At 52.8% G+C, this 10,286-nt stretch overlaps 1 protein-coding gene across 1 annotated transcript; it reads left to right on the top strand.

Annotated features, from left to right (window-relative positions):
• Nucleotides 1-349: 349 nt before the first annotated feature.
• LOC139083536 (relaxin-3 receptor 1-like) lies at nt 350-5,984 on the top strand. The gene is made up of 5 exons (XM_070620866.1): nt 350-838; nt 925-2,383; nt 3,381-3,579; nt 4,893-5,000; nt 5,448-5,984. Exon 2 carries the CDS (start codon nt 1,044-1,046, stop codon nt 1,848-1,850), a length of 807 nt encoding a protein of 268 aa, XP_070476967.1. The 5' UTR covers nt 350-838; nt 925-1,043; the 3' UTR covers nt 1,851-2,383; nt 3,381-3,579; nt 4,893-5,000; nt 5,448-5,984.
• Nucleotides 5,985-10,286: the final 4,302 nt, after the last annotated feature.

Raw genomic sequence — 10,286 nt, 5'->3', positions numbered from 1 at the left:
GGGATGAGGCGTACCCAATGCTAAAGCACAGAAGGGAAAACGCCTTTATCAAGATGGGGGGGGGGGGGGGGATCAAGGGGGCAGGGATGGAGGGCAGAGGGGCCGCCAAGCCCGGCTGTCCCGACTTGGACAATCCTCCGCGGTCTTCCATTGGCTATCTCAGGGCCAGCGCAGTCTGGAGGTGGAGGCGAGATTTGTCTGACTCCCTCTCCTCCAACCCCAAGTGTCGGGGCCGCTCTGGGATACTAGAGCTAAGTCCTCACGAAGTGACCCGCAGCCGCGGCCCAGCGCGCGCGGGAATCGCAAAAGCCATTTGCTCCATCCCAGGCTTCGTGGCGCCCACGCCTCAGTTCCCTGGCAGAGGGTCCTCAGTTCTCGAGGAAATCGAAGGTGAACCAAAAGCCAATAGGAATACGACTTAGTAGCTCTCGGGGCGGGGCACGGGTGCAGTTGGCCAATCGCCGGCCAGCGGGGCGGCCTCCAGCCCTTTAAACTTGCTGCCGAGAGGCGCCACAGACCCCCAGTACTCTCGGGCGGCTGCGAGCCTTTAAGTGGCCCCGAGCGGACCCCTGCGTCCCCGCCAACGGCGATGGCGTCAACCAGAGGCAGCTGTCGTATCGCCCGCGTCGTCGGGGCCGTAACCCCCATGAACTGGCGGGAAGACCCGTCGTCAGAGCTGTCCCCGAACAGTTCCGTGGGCAACGGATCGGAGAGCTCTCACCCGGCCCGGGGTCCTCGCAGCCTGGACGGCCTGGAGGGCGTGGCAGGGGCCGGCGCGGCACTGACGCTGTGGGCGCCGATCGCGGGCGCCTACCTGGCCCTGTGCGCTGTAGGGCTGGTAGGCAACATGCTGGTGCTGGTCTGGGTGCAGTCGCAGCAGCAGCGCCGCCACTCGCTGCTGAATTGCTTCCTCTCAACCTGCAGCCACCGACCTGCAGTTCGTGCTGACGCTGCCCTTCTGGGCCGTGGACGTGGTGCGCGACTTCAGCTGGCCCTTCGGGGGAGCCGTGTGCAAGGTAGTGCTGACGCTCACGGTGCTCAACATGTACGCCAGCAGCTTCTTCTTTAGCGCCACGAGCGCGGAGCGCTGCTGTGCTGTCTCGGGCGCGCAGCGTTGCAGTCGTCCCGGCACCCCGTGGGCCGTCTGCGTGTACAGCCTGCTCTGGGCCACCGCAGTCCTGGCCGTCGTGCCCACTGCCCTGTTCGCCAGCGTGGGGGCTGAACGCTTGTGCCTGCTGTGCTTCCCCGACGGCAGTCCGGACTGGCTGGCCCTATACCATCTGCAAAAGATCGCCGTGGCCTTTGTGCTGCCGCCTGCCACGCTGGCTACCTGTTCGCTTTTGCTCCTGCGCTTCCTGCGGCGGCTGCGCGGGCCATCGGGCTACTGGCCCCGACGGCTCTCGCCGGTCACCCACGCGCTGTCCTGCGTGTTGTTGGCCTTCGTGCTCTGCTGGCTGCCCAACCAAGCACTCACGTTCTGGGGCGTGCCGATCAAGCTGAACGCAGTACCTCGGGACCATGCTTACTTCCTGGCGCAGGCCTTCCTCTTCCCCGTCTTCATCTGCCAGGCGCACTCCAACAGCTGCCTCAACCGGCTGCTCTACTGCCTGCTGCTCTGCGACTTCCGTCAAGGTCTGCGAGAGCTGTGCGGCCGGGCAAGCGCCCCGCGGACCTCCGACCCGGGTCCCACAGCCGTGCCCCAGCAGCCACGCTCTCCAACCAGGCCTGAACCCCGAGAGGCGCACCTCTCAGGAAGGACCACTAGCAGCTGCGTCATTACCGAGAGTGATGGGGCAGATTGTGCCACCCGGGGTTGGGGTGATGACGTCAAGAAGCAGTGTCTGACTTAAGGGCCAGTATTCTTGGGTCTCTAGGAGGGGCGGTGTGGGCCCATTGGCCGTGGAGACTACGTAGGACAGAGTTCGCCACTAACGTTGTGTGACTTTTCCTCCCTAGGCTCGGTCTCCCCATTCCTACAAGAAGAGATGAGGATCAGATGAACCCTGGAGACCCCGCCGGGTCTAGCACTTTGATCCTCTTGGCACAACCTCTGCAAACAAAAATCACCTTATAAGGCACTTAATTGGGCTCTTGCTTTATGTTTCCCTTTTGTTTCTATAAGGGAGCTGTGAGAGAGGGATCTGGGCCATTTTTGGAAACCTAGAATGGAGGAACTTCAGGCGCAAAAGTAGCCTGATGGCTCAAGATTTCGGAGCTTACATCTACAAGGCGTGCCTGCTACATGTCCACTCCAGATCCTGGGGGCTTGGCCGACCCCAAACATCATTCATTCAGCAGTATGCCATGACTCTGAGAGTGCTGGCTGTTGCATGAAAAGGGGCTACAAGGAGCAGCCCGAAGGCCTGGAGCTGTGCAGCATCAGGTGGGGGTTGGGGGGGTTGGTGGGGGGGAGCTGCAGTGGCCTGAGTGGACACATAGGGCGGAACTCGGACTTGTGGGAGAGAAGTCATGGGAAGCAGATTTTGATCCCTAGTTATGATGAGCCTTTCCCGTTTTTGAGCACCTGAGCTTCATGAGGTAGCGAGCTCCCTGATCTTGGAGTTATTCTAGCAGAAACTAGACAGTCGCCAGGAATGATGGTCATAGAATTGATGCATCAAATGGGGATGTGGAGTTACTAGATGATTTCACAATCCCTTTTAGCCTGAAGACCCTATAACTGATACAGGACAGGTAGGAGTATATTTTCAGTGCTTACGTGATGCAGGCCTCAGCAGTCAGCATCTTCTCCCCCTGCTCCCCAAATGTACCCTGAAGGTAAATCAAAAGACAGCTGATTTAAATCCCTTCTCTGGTAGGCAGGACTCGATTCCCATATCGATTCAGAGCCACCAAAGACATTCTCAATGCACATCACTTGAGGAGATTACGTAGTCAGAAGTCAGAACTCATATTTGCATCCTTGCAAAGACTCACTCATAAATTTCATGCCCGTTGTTTCTAATGGAGGAAGACTTGGTGCTTGAATGTAGAGGAAAAACCCGTTCTCCCTAGCCTGCGGTCCAAGTCAGGAGCCACGCAGGACCTTGGGTCAACCAAACGTCTGCAGATCTGTTGTCCCAGAGCAGCCTGGAAGTGGGGTGACACCCACAGCTACACCTGATGGAATGAGAGTCCCTGGGTCTTTTGGTGTGGGCAATACTATTATTCCTTTAAAGTACCACAATATGGAAGAAGCTTAGTTTCTTGGAGTACTTGTCCACTTAAAAAGAAAATTTTTTGGAAAGTAAAGAACTGCAGTAGTTTACAGGTAGTTCCAAAACTTGATTTTTTTTCCTGGAATTATTTTTTTTTGAAGATTGGCACCTGAGCTAACAACAGTTGCCAATCTTCTTTTCTTCTTCTTCTTCTCCCCAAAGCCCCCCGGTACATAGTTGTATATTTTAGTTACGGGTTCATCTAGTTGTGGCATGTGGGACGCCTCCTCAGCATGGCCTGATGAGTGGTGCCATGTGTGCACCCAGGATCCGAACCAGTGAAACCCTGGGCCACAGAAGCAGAAGACACGAACTTAACCACTCGGCCACGGGGCCGGCCCCTCTTGGTGTTATTTTAAAGGTAGGTCATTTGCAGCTCAGTTCACCCATGAATGTGTTTGGTGGGGGCAACAGGAGGGAGAAGGAGACCCTACTGCAGTCTTCGTATCTGCAGTTACTGTCTTCCTGCAGCCCATCCCCTGGTTGTACATGGGACCAGCCCTAAGAACTAAAAAAAAACAGTAGGACATGGGGTGCTCTCCTAAGAGAATGTGACACCTGTCTGGGAGCCCCAAGGACTCTGAATCAGAAATAACAGCTTATTAAATAGAACCTGAGGGCAACGGTCATTTCTAAAATCATTCTGTTTGAGGAATATTGTACCAAGTTACACTAATGACTCCATAAATACCACATAGTGGACACCAGGGTGTGGGAGTTAAAGACATTCCACTTGGAGTCAGCCTGGTCAGAAGCCCCTGCTCTGCCTTGCTGTGTGAACTTAAGCCAGCCACTTTGTCTCTCTGAACCTCAATTTCTTCATCTTTAAAATGAGGAGGTTGACAGTTCCTTGTGCATTTTCCAGAGCAATGATTAATTTTTACCCCCTCTGTGTTATCTTCTAATTGCTCTTCACGTGCAAACAGTTTTTAGGGTCATTTCTTGCCACACAGCAGAGATCCTCCAAAATATCACACTTCATTTAACTCCTTGTTCCTGTAAATTGTTCCCTTTATGGAGGTCGGGGTACTTTTACTGGCTCTTGTCATAAAAGTGTCATGTTGCTCATTGAGAAGAGGACTGTGGATCTTAAGGAGGGTTAGATCCAATACACATATTGGTAGTCTTGGACTGCGTGCCCAGCTCTGAGCTGGCGCTCAAGGCTTCTCTTGGAACTGCCTCATGTGAGGAAACAGGAGCCAAGTGTGCCCCAGAAAGACAGCCAGCAGTCAAGGGTGCACTCAGCACAGTCCTGACCCCCACCCTGCAGGGGCAGTGAGGAGGAAGGCCCAGGGTACAGGGCACTTTGAGAAGACTGTCTGGAAAGGATGAACTGGAAGAGTGAATAGTCAATAGATGTAGAGAAGAGAGACAGGAGGGAAATGCATGTGCGGAAGTGCAGAATAAAGGAGATTTCTGAGGGAAAGAATGCAATGAGCTGGCACTTATTGAACACAACAACAAGGCAGGCACAGCCTTTGTGTATGCTTGATCCTCACAAAGGATTTTGAGGTGCATAGTATTATTCATGTTGTATGGAGGAAATGAAGGTTCAGAGAGGTTAGAGAATTGCCCAAGATCACACAGCTTGTAAAGTGGCATAGCAAGTGTTTCAAACTGCAGCTCCCAGATTCCGAAGCCCAAACTCTTAATCACCATTGGCTCATCTGCCAGGCACCAAGAACGGGGGTAAAATGCTCAAAGAGGCCGAATGAGAATGTATGGCCTGGGCACAGAGGTGACCGAGGAGCCAGGTGCCTGCAAACAGAATCGGTGCTCTGAGTAAGTGTATGGAGGCTGCTGGGTTTGCTGCAGTGTCAGATGCTACAGGGGAGGGGAGGAGGGGGACGAGCAATGGCCTGAATGAATCACAAGCATGTCTGACATTGTCATTCAAGCCAGCACATCCCAGTCCCTTCAGTGGCATGTGGGGGAGAGATATAAGGGGACCCTCAGACTCCTAAGCTCCTCCAAGTGGGTGAAGATGTAAAGCCATTGACCCCATGCCAGGAGTGGGTGGGTGGCTGGCCGAAAGCATCTTTGGCTTGCAGAGATGACCCACTGCCCCTTGTAGCAGCTGGGCCCCAGCAGCTCGGCCTCTGCAAGCTTTCTCTGCTAAATTCTCCCCTAAAGAGGGGCAGGACACTTCCTGCGTCCCATCCCTGAGTCATGCAGCCTACTTGGTTAGGCAGTCCCTTGGACTGTGACCACCTTTGTCTTTCCCCTCAGGACAGAGGGCAGCTGAGCCTTTCTTTCTCTGCCAAGTCCACCTCACTCTCAGCTCCTGCATGAAGCCTTCGAGGTGTTGGAACCCCAGGCAGAAATGTTCTAGACCTTTCCTCAACCCCTGCCTGCTCTCTGTGAAAGCTTTTGGGGTCCTTGTGTCCTATTTTGTACACCTCCTGTGTGTGCCCTGAGCCCTTTCTCTGTCTCTCTGTGTTGGTTCCACTCTGCTGGCCCCCCTGCAGTCTCTCTGGCCCACCTTGGGGGACAAGGGCCAGGCTTACAGGCCTTCCTGTTTCCCTCCACAGTGCTCTGCCCGAGCAAACTGAATGGTGAGTATGTTTCTGTTTCTTCTCTTCAATTCTAAACTGTAAACATCTGTAGCTCATTCTTGCTTGAATTGCTTATACAGTAGGCTTTCAATAAATGTTTGATGAATTAGTGAACACTGCTGTGTATGTCCTCACTGTAGTTTGCCTGTGTATGATGTGGTCTCTGGTCTCTCCCCATTCCCTTAGCCTGAGTAGGGTCGTCCAAAGTCTCCCCTGGGTTCCAGAAGACTGCTCTTAAAGTCCAAGCTCCAATGGAATGGGCCAGCCGGCCTGGGCCTTCTTTGGAACCCACCTTTGTTCAGCTTGTTACATTCCCCAGACCTCCTGTAAGTCATCATCTCAATTAACCACAGCATCCTTGGGAACTGGATCCCATTATTCCCATTTCGTGAAGGAGCAAACTGAGGCTCCAGGCAGAGAAGTGGCACACAGCAAATCAGCAGCAGAGCTGACACCAAGCCGGGCCCACCACCCTGCCCTGCCTCTAATATGAGTGGTCAGACTGGAGGTAATCAGGACAGAAATGATACGAGTGAATGTGGAGATTGCTGATGGCTCACTACCTTCCACAGTTATTTTCTCTTAATAGGATCTGAGAGGGTAACTGTCCCAGAGGCCCTTGGAGATGTGGGGGTGGCCGGGGGGGGGGGTTGGCCTTGGGCTAAAGCAGGGGCTTTGAGACACTCTCTGAGAAATGGAGTCTGACCATTGACCTAAATGTGGCCACGCTTTGCTGAATTCCAACCTCCTGGGAAATGGTAGGAGAGGCTGGATGGGGAAAGCCAGATTATAGCACCTGGAGGAATAGATGGGAGGTGAGGAGCTGGAGACCACAAATGTAGAAAGCTCTTTCAAAATAACCTGTGATGGAGGTAGGAGAGTGGTAAGTCATAAAGGGCTTTGAGGAAAGGTGCTGGTGGGAAGGAGCCAGCAGGGTGGCAGAGGTTGAACATGGAGGAGAGAGGGCGGTGGAGGAGTGAGAGTTTGCAGGGAAGAGAAGATCCAGAGTCACTGCGGTGCAGGGGTTGGTTGTAGACAGCATAAGTCTCAAGGCTGACCAGTATATTCGAAAGCAGATGCTGTTGTTGATTGAATTGTGTCTGCCAAAAGGGTGTGCTGAAGCCCAACCCCAGGTACCTGTGAATGTGACCTTATTTGGAAACAGAGTCCTTGCAGACATAATCAAGTTAAGATGAAGACATAAGATTAGGGTTGGCCTAATGCAATGACTGGTGTCCTTACAAAAAGGCCACATGTAGACACAGAGACACCCAGAGAAGAGAGTCTTGTATGAAGATGGAAACAGATTGGAGTGACGCATCTACAAGCCGAGGATTGCTGGCAATCACCAAAAGCTGGAAGAGACAAGGCAGGATTCTTCCCTAGAGCCTTGTGAAGGAGCATGGCCCTGCTGACACCTTGATTCCAGACTTCCAGCCTCCAGAACTGAGAGAACAACTTTCTGTTGTTTTAAGCTGCCCCACTTGTGCTAATCTGTTACGGCTGCCCTAGGGAACTAATACAGATGTCCTAGGCCCAAGCCCGCCTGGAGAGGAGGCTTGGGGAGAAGGGTGCTCACCTCCTGGCTAAAGTCTGCAGCCCCCACTCTCCTCCCTGGTGACCGGTGGCCTGGGCAGATTAGAAGCAGGGTACTGATTCCCCAAGGTCTAACCGGGAGCCACCATAGAGGTCTGGGTGCTCTGGGAGGCTTGCATTGAGGCGGGAGGGCGGGCGGTGCAGAGGCGAAGGGGCCTCTGGTCACAGCAAAGGTGTGACACTGAGGAAAGGGAAGCTCCATTGCCCATGTTATGCCTCCCCATTTTGCAGTCCTAGGCCTTTGCCGCCTCTCTTCCCTTGCTCCCACTGTGCCCCCGACCGGGGAGCCCCTCCCAACCCCATCTTTCCCTGGTGAAATCCCAGCCTATATCAGGCTCAACTCAAAGGGCTTCTTTTCCGTAAGCCATCACCCCTGGGGACACTCTTGTCTGGGCCATGGGCTGCAGAGCTGCTCTGCCACTTCTCTGCTTTCAACTCCTCTCTGGGTGCCCCCCTGCCTGGCAGTGCTCCCTCGAGCTTCTTCACTGAAGTACTCTGAAGGGCTCGGCACTCAGTCATGAGTGAAGTGTTCCTTAAAGCCTTGAGTTTTATTTTCAAAATTCATCCAATTTTCAGTCAGCTCCATACTATATTCATGTTTATTTTGCAAAAAATGAATGTCCCCCTCCCCAATACTCAAGGGACTGACACTCTTAGAAGATGCTCCAAATATACTCTGTGTAGCACTACAGAGAACCCCAGGGTGAGAAGCAGATACTTGCAAGATAAGACCCAGAATCCTATGCCTCCACCATGGGCCCCGTCTCCAGCCTTCTCTGGACCCTAGTCCCTGCATAAATCTGCTCGCGCTGTTTCCTCTGCCTGGCGTGCCAGCCCCACTAGCTGGGGAGTTTGTTTGTGTTCTCACAGCCCTTTGCTTATTCTGTACCGTGATGCTCCATTCTCCTGGCTGCTGGCCCCCTGGATTCTCTGGATCCTGAGTCTGAACCCCATTTCCCTCCCCACTTCTCAAAGCACTTTTTGGCTGTATCTTTTAAAGCACTCAGGGGCCACAGACAGTGGGTTGGTCCTGACTGAAAAAATGTTTCAGGACCCCCAGTTATGTATGGCGGGTTTGCAATAAGTCATGCAGTCCTACCATCATTGGTTTGGACTTCCCCCACTTCCTGGGGATCCTGAGGGCACCTGCCACAGGGTGCCCTGTAGTTTGGTCCCTTATGGTCATGACCCCCTCCCTGGACTGAGCAGGAGCCCCTCAAAGCCAGGGACCTGCTTCTCTGATCTGCTCTGATTTGTATCTCCCTCACAACAGCCTCTGGCATGGAGCAGGTGTTGGAAGATTCCTTGCTGAAACAGAAATCTGTGTGGCCCTGACTCTTGACCCCTCAGCTTTCAGTTTCTCTGCTCTTCACTCACTGATTAAAATGTCAAGTAAACAGGGATCTGTAAACCTACTTTTAATTCCCTGAGGGTGGAGTGGGCTCCATTTTAAATGTCCTTCTGTTGTGGTTAGGATAAATTGACATATTTCATGAGTGGACAAAGGAAGGGGGTGTGTGTGTGTGTTTGGGGGAGAGGGTGTCTTTCCTGCAGGAATACCAGTTGTCACCTTGGATTATTGTAGTTGATTTCTTAGCACTGCCCCAAGGGAGGTGGCAAAATGGGGACAAAAAAATGACATTAATTTGACAGCAACCCATGGATTCAGAAACCGAGGAATGCATCCTCAGAGGTCCTAGCTAAGCCCCTGTTTTAGAGATGGGGAAGGTGAGGTCCAGGGAGGGGAGGCCACTGTCCAAGGTTACACAGGGAGACTATGTCACAGCCTGCCTCGCACAGTCTGACAAGGTCCCAGGAAGAAGGCAGGCCACCCCTGACCAACCATCCAATTTGCCTGGGACTGGTTTCCTGTGCGAAGACTGGGCAAATCTGGAAGGTGCTCACGCCACCACTGTAGGTCAGAATTTCTCTCTCCTCTCTGTCTGTAAAGTCTCCCAGACAAATTCTAGGGGGAGAAAAAATGAAAAAGGCAAAAATATCTGAGGCTCAGCCTATCACTTGGACCCACCAATGGCCCAGCCTGGCAGTGGGGTGGGCTGGGTTGCCCAAGGCAGCTGGGGCTCTGATGCTGCCCAGGCCCTGCCTTGCTGTGAGCACTTCCCCCTGGGTCTCCAGCTCATCCACAGTTTTGCTCTGTTGTACAAAAGACAATTTAAAAGCTCTCTTGGAATTGCTTAACTTTGATCTTTATAAACAACTCTTTTGATGAATGCCAGGATCCCTGTGGCAGATATTTTGAGAGACTCTGTTTAGCAATGTGCTGGCATGTTTTTCTGCTGCTTTGCAGTCTGAAGGAGATCCAGACAGCTGTCCCTAACTCTCTGTGTGACCTTGGCAAATTCCCACACTTTTCTGAGCCTTGATTTCCCCATGTGTGGAGTGGGAAATGCTTGTATCTATCTTGTTGAGTTGCTCTGAGAAGTAAAGGAGAAACCATTGGAAATTGCTTGCCACATAGCAATCACTCAGTGAGAGATAGCTGTTGTGATCTCAGGTCCCTGATGGCTGTAGGTCCAGTTGATCCCTTCCTCCACGGTCTGGGGAAGCCAGTTAGGGGTTAGTGAAGACCACTGGGATTCTCTGTGGATGGAAATTTAAGATTTCTCTCTCCTGGCCCCTGCCAGTCCAGAACTCAACTCTGCTGTTAAATATTTATTAGTTTCCATGCAGAGGCTTTTCACCAGAGCCTCTTTCTTAGATTATCAGAGGATGGCTAAAGTTCTGAAGGGTGCTCATGATAGAGCTACAATTAGCTAACAGTGGAGGAGGTTGGACTTGGGTGGGTGGAAGTGGAATAGATGGAAGGGATCAGGGCTGGTAGAAAGGGCACTAGCCTGAGCATCAGGAGACGTAGGACCATCTCCCAAGTCTGCTTCTCATTTGCTGGGACAGAAAC

Source organism: Equus przewalskii, chromosome 1 (genome assembly GCF_037783145.1).
Source record: "Equus przewalskii isolate Varuska chromosome 1, EquPr2, whole genome shotgun sequence".
NCBI lineage: Eukaryota > Metazoa > Chordata > Mammalia > Perissodactyla > Equidae > Equus > Equus przewalskii.
The sequence above is the reverse complement of the archived record's forward strand: the minus strand, read 5'-3'. Positions and strand labels throughout refer to the sequence as shown.

Bases quoted from the DNA above. Each gene is read 5' to 3' on its own strand.
- LOC139083536 (XM_070620866.1), top strand. From the start codon at position 1,044: ATGTACGCCAGCAGCTTCTTCTTTAGCGCCACGAGCGCGGAGCGCTGC.